Below are 24,914 nucleotides of genomic sequence, written 5' to 3'. Positions count from 1 at the left end.
TATTTAATCATTTTTGTAATATCAGTTTCATAGTTTCTAAAAGTTTAGAAAGTACCCTAACATATATTTGAGTTGGCGGATGAAGATTTCTTAAGTGTAACTTTTTCTTATTCTATAATAAACTCAGCAAAAAAAGAAACGTCCCTTTTTCAGGACCCTGTCTTTCAAAGATAATTCGTAAAAATCCAAATGACTTCACAGATCTGCATTGTAAAGGGTTTAAACACGTAAACAGTTATGAAAACTTAGGACACTAAAGAGGCCTTTCTACTGACTCTGAAAAACACCAAAAGAAAGATGCCCAGGGTCCCTGCTCATCTGCATGAATGTGCCTTAGGCATGCTGCAAGGAGGCATGAGGACTGCAGATGTGGCCAGGGCAATAAATTGCAATGTCCGTACTGTGAGTCGCCAAAGAGAGCACTACATGGAGGTAGGACAGACAGCTGATCGTCCTCGCAGTGGCAGAACATGTGTAACAACACCTGCACAGGGTTGGTACATCCGAACATCACACCAGTGGGATGGCAACAGGATGGCAACAACAACTGCCTGTGTTACACCAGGAACGCACAATCCCTCCATCAGTGCTCAGACTGTCCGCAATAGGCTGAGAGAGGCTGGACTGAGGGCTTGTAGGCCTGTTGTAAGGCAGGTCCTCACCAGACATCACCGGCAACAACATCACCTATGGGCACAAACCCACCGTCGCTGGAACAGACAGGACTGGCAAAAGTGCTCTTCACTGACGAGTTGCGGTTTTGTCTCACCAGGAGTGATGGTTGGATTTGCGTTTATCATCGAAGAAATGAGTGTTACACCGAGGCCTGTACTCTGGAGTAGGATCGATTTGGAGGTGGAGGGTTCGTCATGGTCTGGTTGCGGTGTGTCATCATCGGACTGAGCTTGTTGTCACAGCAGGCAATCTCAACGCTGTAAGTTACAGGGAAGACATCCTCCTCCCTCATGTGATACCCTTCCAGCAGGCTCATCCTGACATGACCCTCCAGCATGACAATGCCACCAGCCATACTTCTCGTTCTGTGCGTGATTTCCTGCAAGACAGGAATGCCAGTGTTCTGCCATGGCCAGCAAAGAGCCTGGATCTCAATCCCATTGAGCACGTCTGGGACCTGCTGGATCGGAGGGTGAGGGCTAGGACCATTCCCCCCAGAAATGCCCGGGAACTTGCAGGTGCCTTGGTGGAAGAGTGGGGTGACATCTCACAGCAAGAAGTGGCAAATCTGGTGCAGTCCATGAGGAGGAGATGCACTGCAGTACTTAATGCAGCTGGTGGCCACACCGGATACTGACTGTTACTTTTGATTTTGATTTCCCCCCCTCCCATTTTTTCACACATTGTTCCATTTCTGTTAGTCATATATCTGTGGAACTTGTTCAGTTTATGTCTCAGTTGTTGAATCTTATTATGTTCATACAAATATTTACACATGTTAAGTTTGCTGAAAATAAATGCAATTTAGTAGAATCGTGACTTGATAGCAAAACAAGTGTCAGGAAAAAGGTGAAGCAAGTGCAATGTAAATGAAGAAAGAACAACAATTGAAATGTTTACTATGTATTTATCATGTAGCATTTATGACATTGTCATGAGGCTGTGTAACTAGGGTACAAAACATTTAACTTAATTTACAATACTGCATTTGTGATGTTACAGTTCTGAATCCAAAAAGCAAGCCATTATTTTGTATGCCATGTAAACTACAACATACTCTATCTGGTTTCAAAGTGAGGGTTTATAGGTTAGAACGCACACGTCAATAAAACAACCGCCAGAGAGTTTTTGACCAAGTATATACAAGAAGAAAAGAGTGGAACATTTCAGGAGCTGTGTGAAGAGCTTCACAATAACTTCCTCCAGTGCCTGCTCATTTCAAAATGGACTCTTCACTGGCTGTAGTGAGAGAGCAGAGAAAAGTAGATGTCAACTTTCTATACAGAAACAATTAAGTGTTAGAATAACAATGCAGCAGTTTACTGCAGTAGGTTATTATTCAGGCTATACCTAGAGAATATACATTACTGTTCAAAAGTTTGGGGTCACTTAGAAATGTCCTTGTTTTTCAAAGAAAAGCATCTGGGGCATCAGCATTTGTAGCTTTGATTACAGGCTCAAAATGTCCAGAAACAAAGAACTTTCTTCTGAAACTCATCAGTCTGTTCTTGTTCTGAGAAATTAAGGCTATCCCATCCGAGAAATTGCCAAGAAACTGAAGATCCCGTGCAACGCTGTGTACTACTCACTTCACAGAACAGTGCAAACTGGCCCTAACCAGAATGGAAAGAGGGGCGGGAGGACCTGGTAAACAACTGAGGAAGAGGACAAGTACATTAGAGTGTCTAGTTTGAGAAACAGACGCCTCACAAGTCCTCAACTGGCAGATTCATTAAATAGTACCCGCAAAACATCCGTCTCAACGTCAACAGTGAAGAGGCGACTCCGGGATGCTGGCCTAGGCAGAGTTGCAAAGTAAATGTCATATCTCAGACTGGCCAATAAAAAGAAAAGATTAAGATGGGCAAGAGAACACAGACACTGGACAGAGGAACTCTGCCTAGAAGGCCAGCATCCAGTAGTCGCCTCTTCACTGTTGATGTTGAGACTGGTGTTTTGCTCAGTTGTGCACCGGGGCCTCCCACTCATCTTTCTATCTTAGGTGATTGTCCTGTTGAAAAACAATTGATAGTCCCACACAGCGCAAACTAGATGGAATGGCGTATTGCTGCAGAATGCTGTGTAAGCCATGCTGGTTAAGTGTGCCTTGAATTCTAAATAAATCACTGACAGTGTCACCAGCAAGCACCCCCACACCATCACACCTCCTCCTCCATACTTCACGGTGGGAACCACATATGCAGAGATCATCCGTTCACCTACTCTGCGTCTCACAAAGACACAGTTAGAACCAGGGGTTAGAACCAAAAATCCCAAATTTGGACTCATCAGACCAAACAACAGATTTCCACCGGTCTAATGTCCATTGCTCGTGTTTCTTGGCCCAAGCAAGTCTCTTCATCTCATTGCTGTCCTTTAGTAGTGGTTTCTTTCAGGCAATTTGAAAATGAAGGACTGATTCACACAGTCTCCTCTGAACAGTTGATGTCGAGATGTGTCTTTTACTTTAACTCTGTGGAGCAGTTATTTTGGGCTGCAATCTGAGGTGCAGTTAACTCTAATGAACTTCTCCTCCACAGCAGAGGTAACTCTGGATCTTCCTTTCCTGTGGCGGTCCACATGAGAGCCAGTTTCATCATAGCGCTTGATGGTTTTTGCTACTGCACTTGAAGAAACTTTCAAAGTTTTTAAAATTTTCCAGATTGATTGACCTTCATGTCTTAAAGTAATGATGGACTGTCATTTTTCTTTACTTATTTGAGATGTTCTTGTTATAATATGGACTTGGTATTTTACCAAATAGGGCTATCTTCTGCATACCACCCCGACCTTGTCACAACACAACTGATGGGCTCAAATTCATTAAGAAGGAATGAAATTCCACATATGATCTTTTAACAAGGCACATCTGTTAATTGAAATGCATCCAGTTGACTACCTCATGAAGCTGGTTGAGAGGATGCCAAGAGTGTGCAAAACTGTCATCAAGGCAAAGGGTGGTGTCACGCCCTGGTCTTAGTATTTTGTGTTTTTCTTTATTATTTTGGTCAGGCCAGGGTGTGACATGGGTTATTTATGTGGTGTGTTTTGTCTTGGGGTTTTTGTAGGTAATGGGCTTGTGGTTAGTGGGGTTGTCTAGAATAGTCTATGGCTGCCTGGAGTGGTTCTCAATCAGAGGCAGGTGTTTATCGTTGTCTCTGATTGGGAACCATATTTAGGCAGCCATATTCTTTGAGTCTTTCGTGGGTGATTGTTCCTGTCTCTGTGTTTGTTTGCACCAGATAAGGCTGTTTAGGTTTTCACAGTACGTTTATTGTTTTGCATTGTTCGTGTTTATCTTTTATTAAACATGTATCGAAATAACCACGCTGCATTTTGGTCCGCCTCTCCTTCACCGGAAGAAAACCTTAACAGGTTCTTAACAGGTTCTTCTTAACAGAATCTCAAATATAAAATATAATTTGATATGTTTAGCACTTTTTGGTTACTACATGATTCAATGTGTGTTATTTCGTAGTTTTGATGTCTTCACTAATATTCTACAATGTAGAGAATAGTAAAAATAAAAGAAAAACCCTTGAATGAGTAGGTGTGTCCAAACTTTTGACTGCAACCAGGACTGCACACAAGACATGCAACCAGAGGTCTCTTCACAGTCCCCAGGACAAGAACAGGGGCTGGGAAACACACAGTAATAAATAGAGCCATGACTACATGGAACTCTCTGCCACCCCAAGGTGACTCAAGCTAGCAATAAAACCAGATGTTTTTTAATATAAAAGAACATGGCACGACAGGGACTGTGAAGAAACAAAAATATGTTTTTACATATTTTGTATTATATTTTGCGATTTATTGTATTATGTAGTGTCATGTACTGTATTTTATGTATTCTATTTGTGTTTGTTGCTGACTAGACAGAGCTGGTCATTACAGTAATTAGTGAAGTTGACAGGAACAGATCAAGACTTATTAGGGTGTAGTCACAAGCAGTATCATACCATAGGTTTATGCAGATCCGCCACTTTTTTTCAATTTTTGCCTAAAATGACATACCCAAATCTAACTGCTAGTAGCTTAGGCCCTGAAGCATGGATATGCATATTCTTGATACCATTTGAAAGGAAACACTTTGAAGTTTGTGGAAATGTGAAAGGAATGTAGGAGAATATAACACATTAGATCTGGTAAAAGATAATAGAAAGAAAAAATCTAGCGTTTTTTTTGTATATTTTTGTACCGTCATCTTTGACATGAAATGGTATAATGAATTATTCTATCCCAGGCGCAATTTAGACGTTGGCCACTAGATGGCAGCCCTGTATGTGCAAAGTTTTAGAGTAATCCAGTGAAATCTTGCATATCTATTCAAAATGTTGTATCAAGACTGGCCAAATGTGGCTAATTGGTTTATTCATACATTTTTAAGTTCATAATTGTGCACTCTCCTCAAACAATAGCATGGTATTCTTTCACTCTAATAGCTACTGTAAATTGGACAGTGCAGTTAGACTAACAAGAATTTAAGCTTTCTGCCCTATCAGATATGTCTCTGTCCTGGGATTTTTTTTGTTTCTTACAACCTCATGCTAATCACATTTGCCTATGTTAACTCAACCTCCCCGTGGATGGGGGACCAATCCTGAAATAGAACTTCGAAATGGATTGCCAAGCATGTTCAGATTAAAAATTATGAATATTACACATCCTCACACAGGTACTTGAATAAGAGGCTTTAAAATCTCAATCAACATTTTATATATTGTAATGAATACAATTCCCAATGCAGACAACAACAACTTATTTCTTTCAGTTGGACGTTTTGAAAAACTGTGCCTAATAGGTGCTTCCTGTGGGGATTCAAAAAGTGGACAATAGATAAGATGTACAAAATAGAGGGTATTTCTGAGCAGGCTATTAATGTTAATATGCTGCTCTATCCACATCATCCAATGAGTATGCATTTTCCCCCTCAAGTGGCTTTGAGCGGTTTAAGAGTTGAACAATCCCAATGCATCAGATTACAGACTGTTATCATCTCAGGACAAAAGGGGGCTAACCTGTTCGCAGGTTTTTATCTACACAACGCAGTAGATGCATTGACCTTCTGGTTCCTTTCGCATGGTAGACTGAACAGTAATGGCCCAGATTGGTCTATGCTCTCTATACGTTCCAAATAGGAACATTAAAAAGTAAACTTAAACATTAAAACGTTTATTTTTGTAGTGGCGCTATCGGAGAGAAAAACAATGCTGTATCTGTGTGTCACCAGTAAATGATCAATGTGTGTTGCATGGTGGAAAACATATTTGACATGAGCTGTGGTATCTCTCAACAAAAGTGTTTCTGTAATACTGGAAAAAAACAACAACACCCACTTGCTCACTCACTGCATTGCATTCATGTCAGAAGTTAAACACCAACTGTTCCAGGGTCTCTGTGTCATTCTGGATCCGACATTCAATTGTACGCATCACAAGCTTTACATTGCAAGTGTAGATCAAGCTGCTAACTAATCTAAGAATGTATCATCATTCAATGATAATTGAGGACACAATGAGTGTCACGAAGACTGCACAACAGCTGGCAAAAGTCTGCAAATCCCCTGTAGTAAGTTTTGTAGTATAATCAAAATCCCAAACACATCCAGCAGCACACGAAAAGGAAGTACTCTTTCTGATCTCTGTCCTTTTTCTAAATGTTTAAAGAGCATTTATTTATAGATGGTGGATCCTCTTTTGCAGGTACACGAACAGGTTGTTGACCATGTTAATGGCAGCAATATGTGTCACGTTTCAAAACAAATCAGACAAATGTGTATTTTACCTTTATTTAACTAGGCAAGTTGGTTAGGAACAGTGGGTTAACTGCCTTGTTCAGGGGCAGAACAACAGATTTTTACCTTGTCAGCTCGGGGATTTGATCTTGCAACCCTCCTGTTACTAGTCCAACGCTCTAACCACTACCTACCACCAAATATCTTGAAGATTGTCTTATGAAAGACTGAGCAATATGAGGTACGGTATATCTGAATCTTTATCACTGATATCGTGCAGAAGATACTAGTGAATCATTTTCATGAGTGTTCTAGCCAGTTGCAGGCCCTCCAGCTCACAAAGCACTAATGTAGGTGTCAGTAATGTGCAGCTCACTAAGACAAATAAAAATTGTGGAAATTATGATAATGCCCTTTTAGCTTAAGAGCTGTTTGAAAAGACTGCCTGAACTCTTCGCCTGTTTTGATGGGATGGAGTTTTAGTAAATTAGTTAATAGACCAATAAGAAAGAAAGTTCCAAACCTCTCTTGCCAATAACAGCCAATGTTCAGTTTTCACCTCCCCACTCAGACCACTACCAGACAGTCCTAGCAACATTTTTGCTTGAGAAATTGCTCTTTACTAAGAATATATTTTTGCTTCTTTTTGACCATTTTAATTGGAGAAAAAAATGAGAAACCCGCACGCTGCTCTTGCTAGTATCACTGCTCTTTATTAAGGTTTACGTATCGGCCTCAAGGCCTTCGTCAGAGCTTTCATCTTATTCAACTGCAACAAGGATGTGTAAGTGACTTTTCAATTTTGACCATTTTAATTCATAGCAATGACAGTAAAGTACTTAATTGTTACCCAGAAATGATTTGATATTGAGATAAAAATGGCTGCATTTGACCTTTAAAGCTAGAATCCTCAATGGTGAAACAGACATGTCCGTTGCAACATTACAACAACAACGAAGTTACTGCTAACAAAGAATACAATTTTTTCCGCATTGGACATCATTACACGGCAATACATGCAAACATTTTTACCATCCTGCGCGACGACGCTCCTAAGCTCGGCAACAAAAACAATAACAACCGTGGCCAGTGGCGCTGTCTCCCTCTACTTCGGATTCCAGCTTTAATCAAAGATATTCTAGTTTCCTCTCAGCTTTAAATGTTATCGCCTCTAGCAGGAACTGGCTGAGGGTTAGTTATGTAAACTACAGTAAAACAACCTGGCACAGCAGATATGTCATCAGTGGTTTCCAATGGAACTGGCTGCTGGGGAGTTAGGCCTAGTACTGAGGAGACGGGTGGAGTTGTTGGCTGCTCCATAATGGGTATGGGGTATGGGCTCGGGGGAAGAGTTGTGCCCACATGGAATTCTTGGATTGTAGCTGTGTCAATGATTGATGGAAGAGCCGTCGTGAGCATAGACCTTATATGGGTTATGACATCAGAAGTCAGACTGGGAGAATCAGTCACTGTGATTATGGCTGGATGTTGTGAGGTAGTCTCAGTTTCTGTCCCATTTAGTGAGTCTGCCGATGAGGCTTCAGTTCCAAGTGCAGTTTGTGAAGCGATCAAAGCATCATCAACCTCTGAGGCTGTTTCAGAGGGTATAGCATCGCTTTCTTGTGGATCGGTCTCCTCCTCTGTGTCTGGTATTGCAGTCTCAGCGCCAGTGACCATTGGCTGACCATTGGCTGTCTGTGGTGCTACGCCAATGTTCTCAGAAGACTCGTTGGACTCAGAAGACTCAGAAGATTCCAGGCTGTCAGCCATCAGGTTTCTGAACTGGAATCCATGCAGACTGACCTGTTTTCAGAAATATAAATACACATTTTAGTGTAGAAACATAGCAAAGCACACTTTTTTTACACAGTCTGTTTTTACTGACTTTGTGTCATTGTGCACATTATAGTGCAATGGTGACAGATTTCTAAGAAAAAATATTATGGAAAAACAACATGGCCATTCTTACTGGTTTTGAATAAGATACTGTCACCACAAAGAAAACACAAAGGGTGGTCCTCAGAATCTCCTTTTTAATTTCCATCATTTCTGAAAGAGTCAAATAAATGTCAACGTTGTTATATTTTTTACATAGTTAACTTCACAAGTATTGGTGAGAACCAAAGGTTTATGGAATACATTATAATTGAACATAATTATTTCAACACTAAATGACAAAGACATGTATGTTATTCTAAGAATTACCTTGATTAGGTTGAGTATCCCCTTGTCTTCAGCATGAAAAGGGAAGGGTTTTACAGTCCCAATGAATACGAATTTAAAGATAATGTTCCTGCAGTACATCCAATGCTGATAGGATGTATGAATGAACAATAGACGTTATTTGAACGGGGCATGCTTATATGCATGATGTGGTGCGTGGGATCAACCAAATGTCACTATGATAATTCATTTCCTTTGCTGACTCATTTCCATGGCAATACTGGTATACCCTTTAGTCTTGTCTATATTTTAAGAATGGAAAGCTCAACATTAAATTCTTCAAAGTGTTAAATTAGAGAGAAGCAGAAATAACACACAGACAGATTAACCAATGTCATTTGAAGACAAAGCTACAGTATAAGCCTGGTAAACATGTTGTTGTGGTTCCATAATTCCAGTGTAAACAACGAAAAACAATTGTATACTTTTAGAAAAGCTTCCTTCATGACGCAGGGCAATATTCTGTCAAGATTCTAGTTATTAAAGCAAACCACCAAACCAAAGGAGCACCCTCATTCCTGAGGGGGGCGGGACTCAATTTATTTGAGTGACCACAAAAGCAAATAGACCAATACACATTTTGCCTGAAGCAGAGAAGGCATAATCACTTTGCGCGTTAAAATACCAATTATATAATCTTAATGATATAAATAAAATTGTGGTATTTTCCCCCAAAGTATGTACAGATACACTGTAAAATCACATAATTTCACAAACACACAATTTCACATGAGTTTGACTAATCTATTGCAGATAATTGCTCTACATCCAATAGTAAACAGAAATATGCAGAAAGTATAATAAGCCCCAATAATTGACAATGTGGATGTTTATTTAATAGTCAGCTAACAGGAGCTCATAATAAATGTTACCACAAGCCCATCCTCCCCAATTAATATGCCACCAACCTCCTGTGATACAGTAATTTAGTTTAACCTCCAGCTATGTTCAATACAAAACACAAGCAAAATAAACTGACATTATAATCAATCAAGTTGTGTCTGATAGAGTTGTGTGAAGATCTGTGGCTATCAAATTTTTCACATGCCCCAAATACAACACCTTACAGTGAAATGCTTACCTACAAGCCCTTAACCAACAATGCAGTTTTAAGAACGTACCTAAAACAATTAAAGAGAAGCAGTAAATAACAATAGCAGGGCTATATACAGGGGGTACCGGTACAGAGTCAATGTGCGGGGGCACCGGTGAGGAAATTGAGGTAATATGTACATCTAGGTAGAGTTATTAAAATGACTATGATAACTAGATAATAACAGAGAGTAGCAGCAGCGTAGAAGAGGGGGGGCAATGCAAATATTCTGGGTAGCCATTTGATTAGATATTCAGGGGGCTTTTGGCTTGGGGGTAGAAGCTGTTTAAAAGCCTCTTGGACCTAGACTTGGTGCTCCGGTACCGCTTGACATGCGGTAGCAGAGAGAACAGTCTATGACTAGGGTGGCTGGAGTCTTTGACAATTTTTAGGGCCTTCCTCTGACACAGCGTGGTATAGAGGTCCTGGATAGCAGGAAGCTTGGACCCGGTGATGTACTGGGCCGTACGCACTACCCTCTGTAGTGTCTTGCGGTCGGAGGCTGAGCAGTTGCCATACCAGGCAGTGATGCAACCCATCAGGATGCTCTCGATGGTGCAGCTATAAAACCTTTTGATGATTTGAGGACACATGCCAAATCTTTTCAGTCTCCTGAGGTCAAATAGGTTTTGTCGTGCCCTCTTCCCTACTGTCTTGGTGTGGTTGGACCATGTTAGTTTGTTGGTGATGTGGAAGCCAAAGAACTTGAAGTTCTCAACCTGCTCCACTACAGCCCCATTGTTGAGAATGGGGTAGTGCTCGGTCCTCCTTTTCCTGTAGTCCACAATCATCTCCTTTGTCTTGATCATCTTGAGGGAGAGGTTGTTGTCCTTCCACCACACAGTCAGGTCTCTGACCTCCTCCTTATAGGCTATCTCCTCATTGTCGGTGATCAGGCCTACCACTGTTGTGTCGTCGGCAAACTTAATGATGGTGTTGGAGTCATGCCTGGCTGTGCAGTCATGAGTGAACAGGTAGTACAGGACGGGGCTGAGCACGCACCCCTGAGGGGCCCCAGTGTTGAGGATCAGGGTGGCGGCTGTGTTGTTACCTACCCTTACCACCTGAAGATGGCCCGTCATGAAGTCCAGGATCTAGTTGCAGAGGGAGGTGTTTAATCCCAGGATCCTTAGCTTAGTGATGAGCTTTGAGGACACTATGGTGTTGAACGCTGAGCTGTAGTCAATGAATAGCATTCTCACATAGGTGTTTCTTTTGTCCATGTGTGGAGTGCAATAGAGATTGCATCATTTGTGGATCTGTTGGGGTGGTATGCAAATTGGAGTGGGTCTAAGGTTTATGGGATAATGGTGTTGGTGTGAGACATGACCAGCCTTTCAAAGCATTTCATGGCTACAGTAGTGAGTGCTACAGGTCGGTAGTCATTTAGGCAGGTTATCTTAGTGTTCTTGGGCACAGGGACTATGGTGGTCTGCTTGAAACATGTTGGTGTTACAGACTCGGACAGGGAGAGGTTGAACATGTCAGTGAAGATACTTGCCAGTTGGTCAGTTCATGCTCGGAGTACACGTCCTGGTAATCCATCTGGCCCTGTGGCCTTGTGAATGTTGACCTGTTTGAAAGTCTTACTCACCTCGGCTGCAGAGTGCAGGATCACACAGTCATCCGGAACAGCTGATGCTCTCATGCATGTTTCAATGTTATTTGCTGTGAAGCGAGCATAGAAGTTATTTTGCTTGTGTGGTAGGCTCATGTCACTAGGCAGCTCTTGGCTGTGCTTCCCTTTGTAGTCTGTAATAGTTTGCAAGCCCTGCCAAATCTGCCGAGCATCGGAGCCAGTGTAGTATGATTCGTTCTTAATCCTGTATTGACACTTTGCCTGTTTGATGGTTTGTCTGACGGCATAGCGGAATTTATTATAGGCTTCCGGGTTAGAGTCCTGCTCTTTGAAAGCAGCAGCTCTACCCTTTAGCTCAGTACAAATGTTGCCTGTAATCCATGGCTTCTGATTGGGGTATGTACGTACAGTCACTGTGGAGATGACGTCATTGATGCATTTATTGATTATGCCAGTGACTGATGTGGTGTACTCCTGTGATAGCAAAACAGTCCTGTAGTTTAGCATCTGCTTCATCTGACCACTTTTTTATTGACAGAGTCACTGGTGCTTCCTGCTTTAATTTGAGCTTGTAGGCAGGAATCAGGAGGATAGAATTATGGTCAGATTTGCCAAATGGAGGGTGAGGGAGAGCTTTGTACGCGTCTCTGTGTGCGGAGTAAAGGTGGTCTAGAGTTTTTTTCCTTTTGGTTGCACATTTAACATGCAGATAGAAATTATGAAAACTGATTTAAGTTTCCCTGCATTTAAGTCCCCGGCCACTAGGAGTGCCACCTCTGGAGGAGCGTTTTCCTGTTTGCTTATGGCTATATACAGCTCATTGAGTGCGGTTTTGGTGCCAGCATCGGTCTGTGGTGGTATGTAGACAGCTCCGAAAAGTACAGATGAAAACTCTCTAGGTAGACAGTGTGGTCTACAGATTATCATGAGATACTCTACTTCAGGCGAGCAAAACTTTGATACTTCCTTAGATATCGTGCACCAGCTGTTGTTTACAAAATATGCATAGGCCCCCGCTCCATGTCTTACCAGAGGCTGCTGTTCTATCCTGCTGATAGAGTGTATAACCCACCAGCTGTACGGTATTAATGTCATCATTCAGCCACGAAAGCCATGAAACATAAGATATTACAGTTTTTTTTACAGTTTTTATGTACTGTTGGTAGGATAAACGTGCTTACAGTTCATCCCATTTATTTTCCAGTGATTGAACGTTAGCTAACAGTACGGATGCCAAAAGCAGATTAGCAACTCGTTATCTGATCCTAACAAGGCACCCCGATCGCTTTCCGCAAAATCTCTGTTTCTTTCTCCAGCGAATTACGGGGATGAGGGCCTGTACGGGTGTTTGGAGTATATCCTTCCCGTTGGACGCATTAAAGAAAAATTCTTTGTCCATTTCGAGGTGAGTAATCGCTGTTCTGATGTCCAGAAGCTTTTTTGGTCATAAGAGACGGTAGCAGCAACATTATGTACAAAATAAGTTACGAACAATGCAATAAAAAATATAAAAAATAGCACCGTTGGTTAAGAGCTAATTAAACGGCAGCCATCCCTTCCGGCGGCATCTTCACTATCTGTGGGATGAACTGGGGAAAACGACCTTGAATCAGTGCAGTCGGAATCTCAGAAGCCGTTTTTACATCTCAGATGTTTTCTCCAGGGATGTGAATGAAAACACCAGGGTGAATGAGGATGGGAGGAAAAACAGAGTCAGGTCATTGGGGAGGAGATGGCATGTTGACATCTGAAGTTGTATTACTTGAATCAGTGTCATCTACCTCCCCTTTAACCCACTGTTGCCCATCCCAGTGGCCACCTTAGATGGGAATACACAGATGGGTCCGGGAAGTCCCTCTGCTGCCTCCTCCCCCAAGTCTGGGTTCTGTCCTGGAGGAAGTAGAAAATTGGGCATACAGGGCGGGATGGAGGCTGAACTGTGTGGTTGGCCACCGGAGGCAGAGGGCAGAATGAAAACTCTGGGCTGCTCCTTAGAGGCTGTGAAAACATAGACCTTGTGATTTTGAACGTTAAATGTGAAGAAAGGGTCACTTATGGGGTAACTGAGGGAGAATCCAATCAAGATCATGAAAAAGATTAAACCACATCCTTCTGTAAAAAAAAAGGAAACCCAATTTTATCTCCTTTAGAAATTAATCAACAAAAGTATCAAATGAATCACAGTGTCATATGTATAATTGAAGATACAATAATTAAATCAGAACAGATGGCTATCTTGAAGAAAAAAGTCAACATTACCCTTAAGAGATGACAATCCAGATTGAGTCGTTTCTTATCTTATAGAAACAATCGTGTTGTAAGGATAGGACAGGGCTACAGTTATTTTTAATGCATGTAATCAAAGAGTGTGGACGGGTGTTTGAGGTGTGATGGTAAATTTTTCCATGTTTCACTGCAGGCCCATCTGAGGGGTGACATACCCCTAAGGTTACAGACTCCACACCTAGATCAACCTGTCATGACAGCCTTAATGAAGAAGCGGATTGGTTCTGGGTTACGATATTATACCTAGATAACGACATCCAAATACATGAGGAATAATAACGGTAGTTACTGAAGCTTTTCTATTGGCACATTAAATAGAAACTAAGGCAGTCCGGTCCGATACACACGCCCTCTCAGGTTTTGCAACTAAACAGTGATACACCAGACCACCACATAGCTCAAAGCTACCTATCAAATGTATGAATCATGTTAATTGTTTTTGTATTTATAAAAGCCAAAGACCTGTATAACTAAACAATTTTAAATATTTTTTATTTCACCTTTATTTAACCAGGTAGGCCATTTGACAACAAGTTCTCATTTACAACTGCGACCTAGCCAAGATAAAGCAAAGCAGTGCGACAAAACAACACAGGGTTAAAAAAAACATACAGTCAATAACACAATAGAAAAATCTGTATAGAGTTTGTGCAAAGTAAGTAAGGAGGTAAGGCAACAAATAGGCCAATAGTGGCAAAGTAATTACAATTTAGCAATTTACACTGGAGTGTTATGTGCAGATGAGGATGTGCAAGTAGAAAAACTGGTATGCAAAAGAGCAAAAAAACAAAAACAAATATGGGGATGAGATTAGGTCGTTGGTTGGATGGGCTATTTACAGATGGGCTGTGTACAGCTGCAGCGATCGGTAAGCTGCTCTGACAGCTGACTCTTAAAGTTAGTGAGAGAGATGTAAGTCTCCAACTTCAGTGATTTTTTGCAATTCGTTCCAGTCATTGGCAGCAGAGAACTGGAAGGAAAGGCGGCCAAACGAGGTGTTGGCTTTGGGGATGACAGGTGAAATATACCTGCTGGAGCGTGTGCTACGGGTGGGTGTTGCTATGGTGACCAGTGAGCTGAGATAAGGCGGAGCTTTACCTAGCAAAGACATATTGAGGACCTGGAGCCAGTGGGTTTTGCTACGAATATGTAGCGAGGACCAGCCAACGAGAACATACAGGTCCCAGTGGTGGGTATATGGGGCTTTGGTGACAAAATGGATGGCACTGTGATAGACTGCATCCAATTTGCTGAGTAGAGTGTTAGAGGATATTTTGTAAATGACATCGCCGAAGTCAAGGATCAGCAAGATAGTCAGTTTTATGAGGGTATGTTTGGCAGCATGAGTGAAGGAGGCTTTGTTGCGAAATAGGAAGCCAATTCTAGATTTAACTTTGGATTGGAGAATCTTAATGTGTGTCTGGAAGGACAGTTTATAGTCTAGCCAGACACCTAGGTATTTATAGTTGTCCACATATTCTAAGTCAGAACCGTCCAGAATAGTGACGCTAGTCGGGACAACAGGCCCTCCAATTTGACACACTGAACTCTATCTGAGAAGTACTTATTGAACCACGGAAGGCAGTCATTAGAGAAACCAAGGCTGTTAAGTCTGCCAATAAGAATATGGTGATTGACAGAGTCGAAAGCCTTGGCCAGGTCTATGAAGACGGCTGCACTGCACTGTCTTTTATCAATGGCAGTTATGATATCGTTTAGGACCTTGAGCGTGGCTGAGGTGCACCTGTGACCAGCTCGGAAACCAGATTGCATAGTGGAGAAGGTACGGTGGGATTCGAAATGGTCGGTGATCTGTTTGTTCACTTGGCTTTCGAGAGACTTTAGAAAGGCAGGGCAGTATGGTTATAGGTCTGTAACAGTTTGGGTCAAGAGTGTCTCCCCCTTTGAAGAGGGGGATGACCGTGGCCGCTTTCCAATCTTTAGGAATCTCAGACGATACGAAAGAGAGGTTGAACAGACTAGTAATAGAGGTAGCAACAATGGCGGCGTAAAATTTTAGGAAGAGACAGTCCAGATTGTCTAGCCCAGCTGATTTGTAGGTATCCAGATTTTGCAGCTCTTTCAGGACATCAGCTGTCTGGATTTAGAGTGAAGGAGAAGCAGGGGGGGCTTAGGCCACTTGCTGCGGGGGGTGCAGAGCTGTTGACCAGGGTTGGGGTAGCCAGGTGGAAAGCATGGCCAGCCGTAGAGAAATTATTGTGGAAATTCTCGATTATCATGGATCTATCAGTGGTGACAGGGTTTCCTAGTCACAGTGCAGTGGGCAGTTGGGAGGAGGTACTCTTATTATCCATGGACTTTACAGTATCTCAAAACCTTTTGGAATTAGTGCTGCAGTATGCAACTTTCTGTTTGAAAAAGCTATCTTTTGCTTTCCTAACTGACTGTGTATATTGGTTCCTGACTTCCCTGAAAAGTTGCATATCGCGGGGACTATTCGAAGCTAGTGCAGTATGCCACAGGGTGTTTTTGTGCTGTCAAAGGCAGTCAAGTCTGGAGTGAACCAAGGGCTATATCTGTTCTTAGTTCTACATTTTTTGAAAGGGACATGCTTATTTAAGATGGTGAGGAAAGCACTTTTAAAGAACAGGTGGTAAGAGTAGGGAACAACACATCTGCCACGCTGATCCTCAACACTGGGGCCCCTCAGGGGTGCTTGCTTAGTCCCCTCCTGTACTACCTGTTCACCCACGACTGATTGGCCAGGCACGACTCCAACACCATCATTACGTTTGCTGACGACACAACAGTGGTAGGCCTGATCACAGACAGAGATGAGACAGCCTATACGGAGGAGATCAGAGACTTGGCAGTGTGGTGCCAGGACAACCACTTCTCCCTCAACATAAACAAGACAAAAGGAGCAGATCGTGGACTACAGGAAAAGGAGGGCTGAACACGCCCCCATTCACGTCGACAGGGCTGTAGTGGAGCAGGTCAAGAGCTTCAAATTCCAAACTGTTATGATCCGAACACACCAAGACAGTCGTGAAGAGGGCACGACAATGCCTTTTCCCCCTCAGGAGACTGAAAATATTTGGTCATGGGTCCTCAGATCCTCAAAAAGTTATACAGCTACACCATTGAGAGCATCTTGACTGGTTGCATCACTGCCTGGTATGGCAACTGCTCGGCCTCCGACCGCAAGACACTACAGAGGGTATTGCGTACTGCCCAGTACATCACTGGGGCCAAGCTTCCTACCATCCAGGACCTCTATACCAGGATGTGTCAGAGGAAGGCACAAAAAATTGCCAAAGACTCCAGCCACCCTAGTCATAGACTGTTCTCTCTGCTACCGCACGGCAAGCGGTACCGGAACGCCAAGTCTAGGTTCAAGGGGCTTCTTAACAGCTTCTACCCCCAAGCCATAAGACTCCTGAACACCTAATCAAATGGCTACCCAGACTATTTGCATTGTCCCCACCCCCATTTTTACTCTGCTGCTACTCTCTTATCCTTGTATCGTACCTTTACTGGATTAACAGCATAGCCAATGTATTCAACCTTTTATGTCCCTTGTTTATGTTTGAATGTTTATTATTTTAAGCTTGGAAAATAGACCCTTAAACCCAGACTTGGACCACACACCCACTCCACTGAATAGCAGGTTAGCCATTGATTCCTTTCAAACCACAAATTGTTGAATTTGCGATTTCCAACTTATTGTGTAATGTTTATGTCCAATGGCCGATGAGCACTGATATGTTTTATCTATAATTTCTCTTCATATGAGGCACGGTGATCGCCTGCCTGTGTGAATAACTGATTTTTGATGTAACAGCGTCCTCTAGTGATAGCTTTGAAGAACACCAAGGTTTAGTGTTAGTCCCATAATATTTAGATATACAGTGGATGGCACTCTAGGACCAGTCCTTCCTTAAATCAGTCTTAACTCTTAAGAAGGAGATGAATCATTCCATCGTTCCTTTTTGACATTTATTTAGAAAGTAGGAAATAGAGAGGGGGAGATCTGAGAAGTTAGACATGGCATGAGGACAAGAAATGGCAGACTGGGGATTTTAACCCTTGGGACTTATTCATCGAGTGACTAGGAGTGCTGATTGACAATCAAATTAAAGTTTATTGTCAAACAGGTAGGCTACACAAATTATCAAATTAAAAATCAAGAAATGTCGGAACAAATCCAATGAACAACCCAAATAGCACCTTAACAGTAATTCAATTGCCATCTATACCTACAGTGTCTTCAGAAAGTATTCACACCCTTTAATTTTTTGTCACTGGCCTACACACAGTGGGGATCCCTAATAAATACAAGTACAATATGCCATAATGTCAAAGTGGAATTATGTTTTATATTTTTTTGGATTAAAAATTAAAAGCTGACATGTCTTGAGACAATAAGTATTCAACGCCTTTGTTATGGCAAAGCCTAAGGAGTAAAAATGTGCTTCACAAGTCACAACTCAGTTGGGGGAGAGGAAGGAAACTGCTCAGGGATTTCACCATGAGGCCAATGGTGACTTTAAAACAGTTACAGAGTTTAATTGGCTGTGATAGGAGAAAACTGAGGATGGATCAACAACATTGTAGTTACTCGACGATACTAATCTAATTAGTACTAATTAGTACCACAATACTAACCTGGGGTGGTAGGTAGCCCAGTGGTTAGAGCATTGGGCCAGTAATTGAAAGGTTGTTGGATCAAATCCCTGAGCTGACAAGGTAAAACTCTGTTGTTCTACCCCTGAACAAGGCAGTTAACCCACTATTCCCTGGTAGGCTGTCATTGTAAATAAGAATTTGTTTGTAATTAACTGGCCTAGTTAAATAATCAAATCAAAATCAAATGTATTTATATAGCCCTTCGTACATCAGCTGATATCTCAAAGTGCTGTACAGAAACCCAGCCTAAAACCCCAAACAGCAAGCAATGCAGGTGTAGAAGCACGTTGGCTAGGAAAAACTCCCTAGAAAGGCCAAAACCTAGGAAGAAACCTAGAGAGGAACCAGGCTATGTGGGGTGGCCAGTCCTCTTCTGGCTGTGCCGGGTGGAGATTATAACAGAACATGGCCAAGATGTTCAAATGTTCATAAATGACCAGCAAGGTCGAATAATAATAAGGCAGAACAGTTGAAACTGGAGCAGCAGCACAGTCAGGTGGACTGGGGACAGCAAGGAGTCATCATGTCAGGTATTCCTGGGGCATGGTCCTAGGGCTCAGGTCCTCCGAGAGAGAGAAAGAAAGAGAGAATTAGAGAGAGCATATGTGGGATGGCCAGTTCTCTTCTGGCTGTGCCGGTAAAATTTTAGGAAGAGACAGTCCAGATTGTCTAGCCCAGCTGATTTGTAGGTATCCAGATTTTGCAGCTCTTTCAGGACATCAGCTGTCTGGATTTAGAGTGAAGGAGAAGCGGGGGGGGCTTAGGCCACTTGCTGCGGGGGGTGCAGAGCTGTTGACCAGGGTTGGGGTAGCCAGGTGGAAAGCATGGCCAGCCGTAGAGAAATTATTGTGGAAATTCTCGATTATCATGGATCTATCAGTGGTGACAGGGTTTCCTAGTCACAGTGCAGTGGGCAGTTGGGAGGAGGTACTCTTATTATCCATGGACTTTACAGTATCTCAAAACCTTTTGGAATTAGTGCTGCAGTATGCAACTTTCTGTTTGAAAAAGCTATCTTTTGCTTTCCTAACTGACTGTGTATATTGGTTCCTGACTTCCCTGAAAAGTTGCATATCGCGGGGACTATTCGAAGCTAGTGCAGTATGCCACAGGGTGTTTTTGTGCTGTCAAAGGCAGTCAAGTCTGGAGTGAACCAAGGGCTATATCTGTTCTTAGTTCTACATTTTTTGAAAGGGACATGCTTATTTAAGATGGTGAGGAAAGCACTTTTAAAGAACAGGTGGTAAGAGTAGGGAACAACACATCTGCCACGCTGATCCTCAACACTGGGGCCCCTCAGGGGTGCTTGCTTAGTCCCCTCCTGTACTACCTGTTCACCCACGACTGATTGGCCAGGCACGACTCCAACACCATCATTACGTTTGCTGACGACACAACAGTGGTAGGCCTGATCACAGACAGAGATGAGACAGCCTATACGGAGGAGATCAGAGACTTGGCAGTGTGGTGCCAGGACAACCACTTCTCCCTCAACATAAACAAGACAAAAGGAGCAGATCGTGGACTACAGGAAAAGGAGGGCTGAACACGCCCCCATTCACGTCGACAGGGCTGTAGTGGAGCAGGTCAAGAGCTTCAAATTCCAAACTGTTATGATCCGAACACACCAAGACAGTCGTGAAGAGGGCACGACAATGCCTTTTCCCCCTCAGGAGACTGAAAATATTTGGTCATGGGTCCTCAGATCCTCAAAAAGTTATACAGCTACACCATTGAGAGCATCTTGACTGGTTGCATCACTGCCTGGTATGGCAACTGCTCGGCCTCCGACCGCAAGACACTACAGAGGGTATTGCGTACTGCCCAGTACATCACTGGGGCCAAGCTTCCTACCATCCAGGACCTCTATACCAGGATGTGTCAGAGGAAGGCACAAAAAATTGCCAAAGACTCCAGCCACCCTAGTCATAGACTGTTCTCTCTGCTACCGCACGGCAAGCGGTACCGGAACGCCAAGTCTAGGTTCAAGGGGCTTCTTAACAGCTTCTACCCCCAAGCCATAAGACTCCTGAACACCTAATCAAATGGCTACCCAGACTATTTGCATTGTCCCCACCCCCATTTTTACTCTGCTGCTACTCTCTTATCCTTGTATCGTACCTTTACTGGATTAACAGCATAGCCAATGTATTCAACCTTTTATGTCCCTTGTTTATGTTTGAATGTTTATTATTTTAAGCTTGGAAAATAGACCCTTAAACCCAGACTTGGACCACACACCCACTCCACTGAATAGCAGGTTAGCCATTGATTCCTTTCAAACCACAAATTGTTGAATTTGCGATTTCCAACTTATTGTGTAATGTTTATGTCCAATGGCCGATGAGCACTGATATGTTTTATCTATAATTTCTCTTCATATGAGGCACGGTGATCGCCTGCCTGTGTGAATAACTGATTTTTGATGTAACAGCGTCCTCTAGTGATAGCTTTGAAGAACACCAAGGTTTAGTGTTAGTCCCATAATATTTAGATATACAGTGGATGGCACTCTAGGACCAGTCCTTCCTTAAATCAGTCTTAACTCTTAAGAAGGAGATGAATCATTCCATCGTTCCTTTTTGACATTTATTTAGAAAGTAGGAAATAGAGAGGGGGAGATCTGAGAAGTTAGACATGGCATGAGGACAAGAAATGGCAGACTGGGGATTTTAACCCTTGGGACTTATTCATCGAGTGACTAGGAGTGCTGATTGACAATCAAATTAAAGTTTATTGTCAAACAGGTAGGCTACACAAATTATCAAATTAAAAATCAAGAAATGTCGGAACAAATCCAATGAACAACCCAAATAGCACCTTAACAGTAATTCAATTGCCATCTATACCTACAGTGTCTTCAGAAAGTATTCACACCCTTTAATTTTTTGTCACTGGCCTACACACAGTGGGGATCCCTAATAAATACAAGTACAATATGCCATAATGTCAAAGTGGAATTATGTTTTATATTTTTTTGAATTAAAAATTAAAAGCTGACATGTCTTGAGACAATAAGTATTCAACGCCTTTGTTATGGCAAAGCCTAAGGAGTAAAAATGTGCTTCACAAGTCACAACTCAGTTGGGGGAGAGGAAGGAAACTGCTCAGGGATTTCACCATGAGGCCAATGGTGACTTTAAAACAGTTACAGAGTTTAATTGGCTGTGATAGGAGAAAACTGAGGATGGATCAACAACATTGTAGTTACTCGACGATACTAATCTAATTAGTACTAATTAGTACCACAATACTAACCTGGGGTGGTAGGTAGCCCAGTGGTTAGAGCATTGGGCCAGTAATTGAAAGGTTGTTGGATCAAATCCCTGAGCTGACAAGGTAAAACTCTGTTGTTCTACCCCTGAACAAGGCAGTTAACCCACTATTCCCTGGTAGGCTGTCATTGTAAATAAGAATTTGTTTGTAATTAACTGGCCTAGTTAAATAATCAAATCAAAATCAAATGTATTTATATAGCCCTTCGTACATCAGCTGATATCTCAAAGTGCTGTACAGAAACCCAGCCTAAAACCCCAAACAGCAAGCAATGCAGGTGTAGAAGCACGTTGGCTAGGAAAAACTCCCTAGAAAGGCCAAAACCTAGGAAGAAACCTAGAGAGGAACCAGGCTATGTGGGGTGGCCAGTCCTCTTCTGGCTGTGCCGGGTGGAGATTATAACAGAACATGGCCAAGATGTTCAAATGTTCATAAATGACCAGCAAGGTCGAATAATAATAAGGCAGAACAGTTGAAACTGGAGCAGCAGCACAGTCAGGTGGACTGGGGACAGCAAGGAGTCATCATGTCAGGTATTCCTGGGGCATGGTCCTAGGGCTCAGGTCCTCCGAGAGAGAGAAAGAAAGAGAGAATTAGAGAGAGCATATGTGGGATGGCCAGTTCTCTTCTGGCTGTGCCGGGTGGAGATTATAACAGAACATGGCCAAGATGTTCAAATGTTCATAAATGACCAGCATGGTTGAATGATAATAAGGCAGAACAGTTGAAACTGGAGCAGCAGCACGGCCAGGTGGACTGGGGACAGCAAGGAGTCATCATGTCAGGTAGTCCTGGGGCATGGTCCTAGGGCTCAGGTCCTCCGAGAGAGAGAAAGAGAGAAGGAGAGAATTAGAGAACGCACACTTAGATTCACACAGGACACCGAATAGGACAGGAGAAGTACTCCAGATATAACAAACTGACCCTAGCCCCCCGACACATAAACTACTGCAGCATAAAAACTGGAGGCTGAATAAAGGTTCAATTTAAAATAAAATGACAGTGAAAAGAATGAACCCTTTACAGACAAAATATTCCAAATCACACATCCTGTTTGCAACAAGGCACTAACCTAATACTGCAAAAATTGTGGCAAAGCAATTACTTTTTTGTCCTGAATACAAAATTATATGTTTCGGGCAGATCCAATTATGGGTATGCTTATAAAGCACAGGCAAAATCCTAGAGGAAAACCTGGTTCAGTCTGCTTTCCAACAGGCACTGGGAGATTAATTCACCTTTCAACAGGACAATAACTTAAAACAGAAGGTCAAATCTACACTGGAGTTGCTTACCAAGAAGACAAGGAATGTTCCTGAGTGGCCAAGTTACCATGGCTAGACCTGAAAATGGTAGTCTAGCAATTGTCAACAACCAATTTGACAGAGCTTGAAGAATTTTGAAAATAATAAAAATGGGCAAACGTTGCACAATCCAGGTTTGAAGAGCTCTTAGACTTACCCAGAAAGACTCAGGGTGTGTGAATACTTGTGAGATATTTCTCCATTTCATATTTAATACATTTGCGAAAATGTTAAAAAGCAAGTTTTCACTTCATCATTAATTGTGTGTTGATGGGTGGAAAAAAAAAATCTTCCATTTTGAATTCTGGCTGTAACACAACAACATGTGGAATAAGTCAAGGGGTACGAATACATTATGAAGGCCCTATACATAGGGCAGCGGTCTATAAGGTGCAGGGTAGAGTACCGGGTAGTAGCCGGCTAGTGACAGTGTCTGATGTTCAGGGCAAGGTACTGAGCTGAGGCCGGATAGTGGTGACTATTTAACAGTCTGATGGCCTGGCGATAGAAGCGGTTTATCAGTCTCAACTTTGATGCACCTGTACTGTCTCCTCCTTCTAGATGGTAGCAGAGTGAAAAGGCCGGGGCTCGGGTGGCTGGGGTCCTTGATGATCTTCTTGGCCTTCCTGTGACACCAGGTGCTCTGGGGGATCAGGTCTCCTCCGTCAATGTAATCTAATGTTAAAAGAAAGACATCTTTCGGACCAAGCCTAAGAGCATCATGAAGACAACTACCTGATACACCTCTCTAACTTAAAGGCCATTTAAAATATCTTGACTGCATAACTAACAATCAGGGTACAATACAATAAAATATTTATATATACACACACAATACCCTCCGGTTACTGGCCCGCCTCTCTAACCTAGAGGCTACTGCTGCACCAACAGCATCATCAACAAGGTTTCTCACTGTGTCTCCCTTACATCAGAGCATTTCCCTGATTCTTCCCTGTGAGGTATCATTACTTGATGCATTTTATTTTGTCTCACAAACCCCTTCTTCCCCTAACCCTAAAATCTCCCCATCGCTCCCATGAGGAGACTAGCCTACCTATATGAGGACAGACTGCTTCATTTTTGGTTTAGGTCCTATAAGGGCAGACGTCCATTGCGCTATCCGACGTAAGACAATAAGGAATATATCAAACGAAAAAGGACAACTTGTATTCTTATTACGTAGCACCTTTTTCTTCCTTGTTGTGGTTGTTTGAGCACTTAAAGATGATTTGTTTCTCTCTCAAATCAAATCAAATTTTATTTGTCACATACACATGGTTAGCAGATGTTAATGCGAGTGTAGCGAAATGCTTGTGCTTCTAGTTCCGACAATGCAGTAATAACCAACGAGTAATCTAGCTAACAATTCCAAAACTACTACCTTATACACACAAGTGTAAAGGGATAAAGAATATGTACATAAAGATATATGAATGAGTGATGGTACAGAACGGCAAAGGCAAGATGCAGTAGATGGCATCGAGTACAGTATATACAGATGAGATGAGTATGTAAACAAAGTGGCATAGTTCAAAGTGGCTAGTGATACATGTATTACATAAAGATGCAGTAGATGATAGAGTACAGTATATATGTATACATATGAGATAAATAATGTAGGGTATGTAAACATTATAATTAGTAGCATTGTTTAAAGTGGCTAGTGATATATTTTACATCAATTCCCATTATTAAAGTGGCTGGAGTTGAGTCAGTGTGTTGGCAGCAGCCACTCAATGTTAGTGGTGGCTGTTTAACAGTCTGATGGCCTTGAGATAGAAGCTGTTTTTCAGTCTCTCGGTCCCAGCTTTGAGGCACCTGTACTGACCTCGCCTTCTGGATGATAGCAGGGTGAACAGGCAGTGGCTCGGGTGGTTGTTGTCCTTGATGATCTTTATGGCCTTCCTGTGACATCGGGTGGTGTAGGTGTCCTGGAGGGCAGGTAGTTTGCCCCCGGTGATGCGTTGTGCATCACCGGGGGCAAACTAACCCTCTGGAGAGCATTACGGTTGTGGGTGGAGCAGTTGCCGTACCAGGTGGTGATACAGCCCGACAGGATGCTCTCGATTGTGCATCTGTAGAAGTTTGTGA

General features: G+C 42.5%; 1 protein-coding gene across 1 annotated transcript; it reads right to left on the bottom strand.

Annotated features, from left to right (window-relative positions):
• Positions 1–7,105: 7,105 nt before the first annotated feature.
• On the bottom strand, positions 7,106–8,752 carry LOC110525024 (uncharacterized). The gene is made up of 3 exons (XM_090239333.1): positions 8,618–8,752; positions 8,382–8,461; positions 7,106–8,215 (listed from the first exon to the last, which is right to left on the bottom strand). Exons 2-3 carry the CDS (start codon positions 8,457–8,459, stop codon positions 7,568–7,570), a joined length of 726 nt encoding a protein of 241 aa, XP_090095459.1. The 5' UTR covers positions 8,460–8,461; positions 8,618–8,752; the 3' UTR covers positions 7,106–7,567.
• Between the last annotated feature and the right edge of the window lie 16,162 nt (positions 8,753–24,914).

Source organism: Oncorhynchus mykiss, chromosome 6 (assembly GCF_057628025.1).
Source record: "Oncorhynchus mykiss isolate SJ-2025 chromosome 6, ASM5762802v1, whole genome shotgun sequence".
Taxonomy (NCBI): Eukaryota; Metazoa; Chordata; class Actinopteri; order Salmoniformes; family Salmonidae; genus Oncorhynchus; species Oncorhynchus mykiss.
The sequence above is the reverse complement of the archived record's forward strand: the minus strand, read 5'-3'. Positions and strand labels throughout refer to the sequence as shown.

Coding starts and splice junctions, on each gene's coding strand:
- LOC110525024 (XM_090239333.1), bottom strand. CDS start 8,459: ATGATGGAAATTAAAAAGGAGATTCTGAGGACCACCCTTTGTGTTTTC. Junction 8,216..8,381: donor CAGTATCTTATTCAAAACCA/GTAAGAATGGCC, acceptor TTCTGAAAACAG/GTCAGTCTGCATGGATTCCA.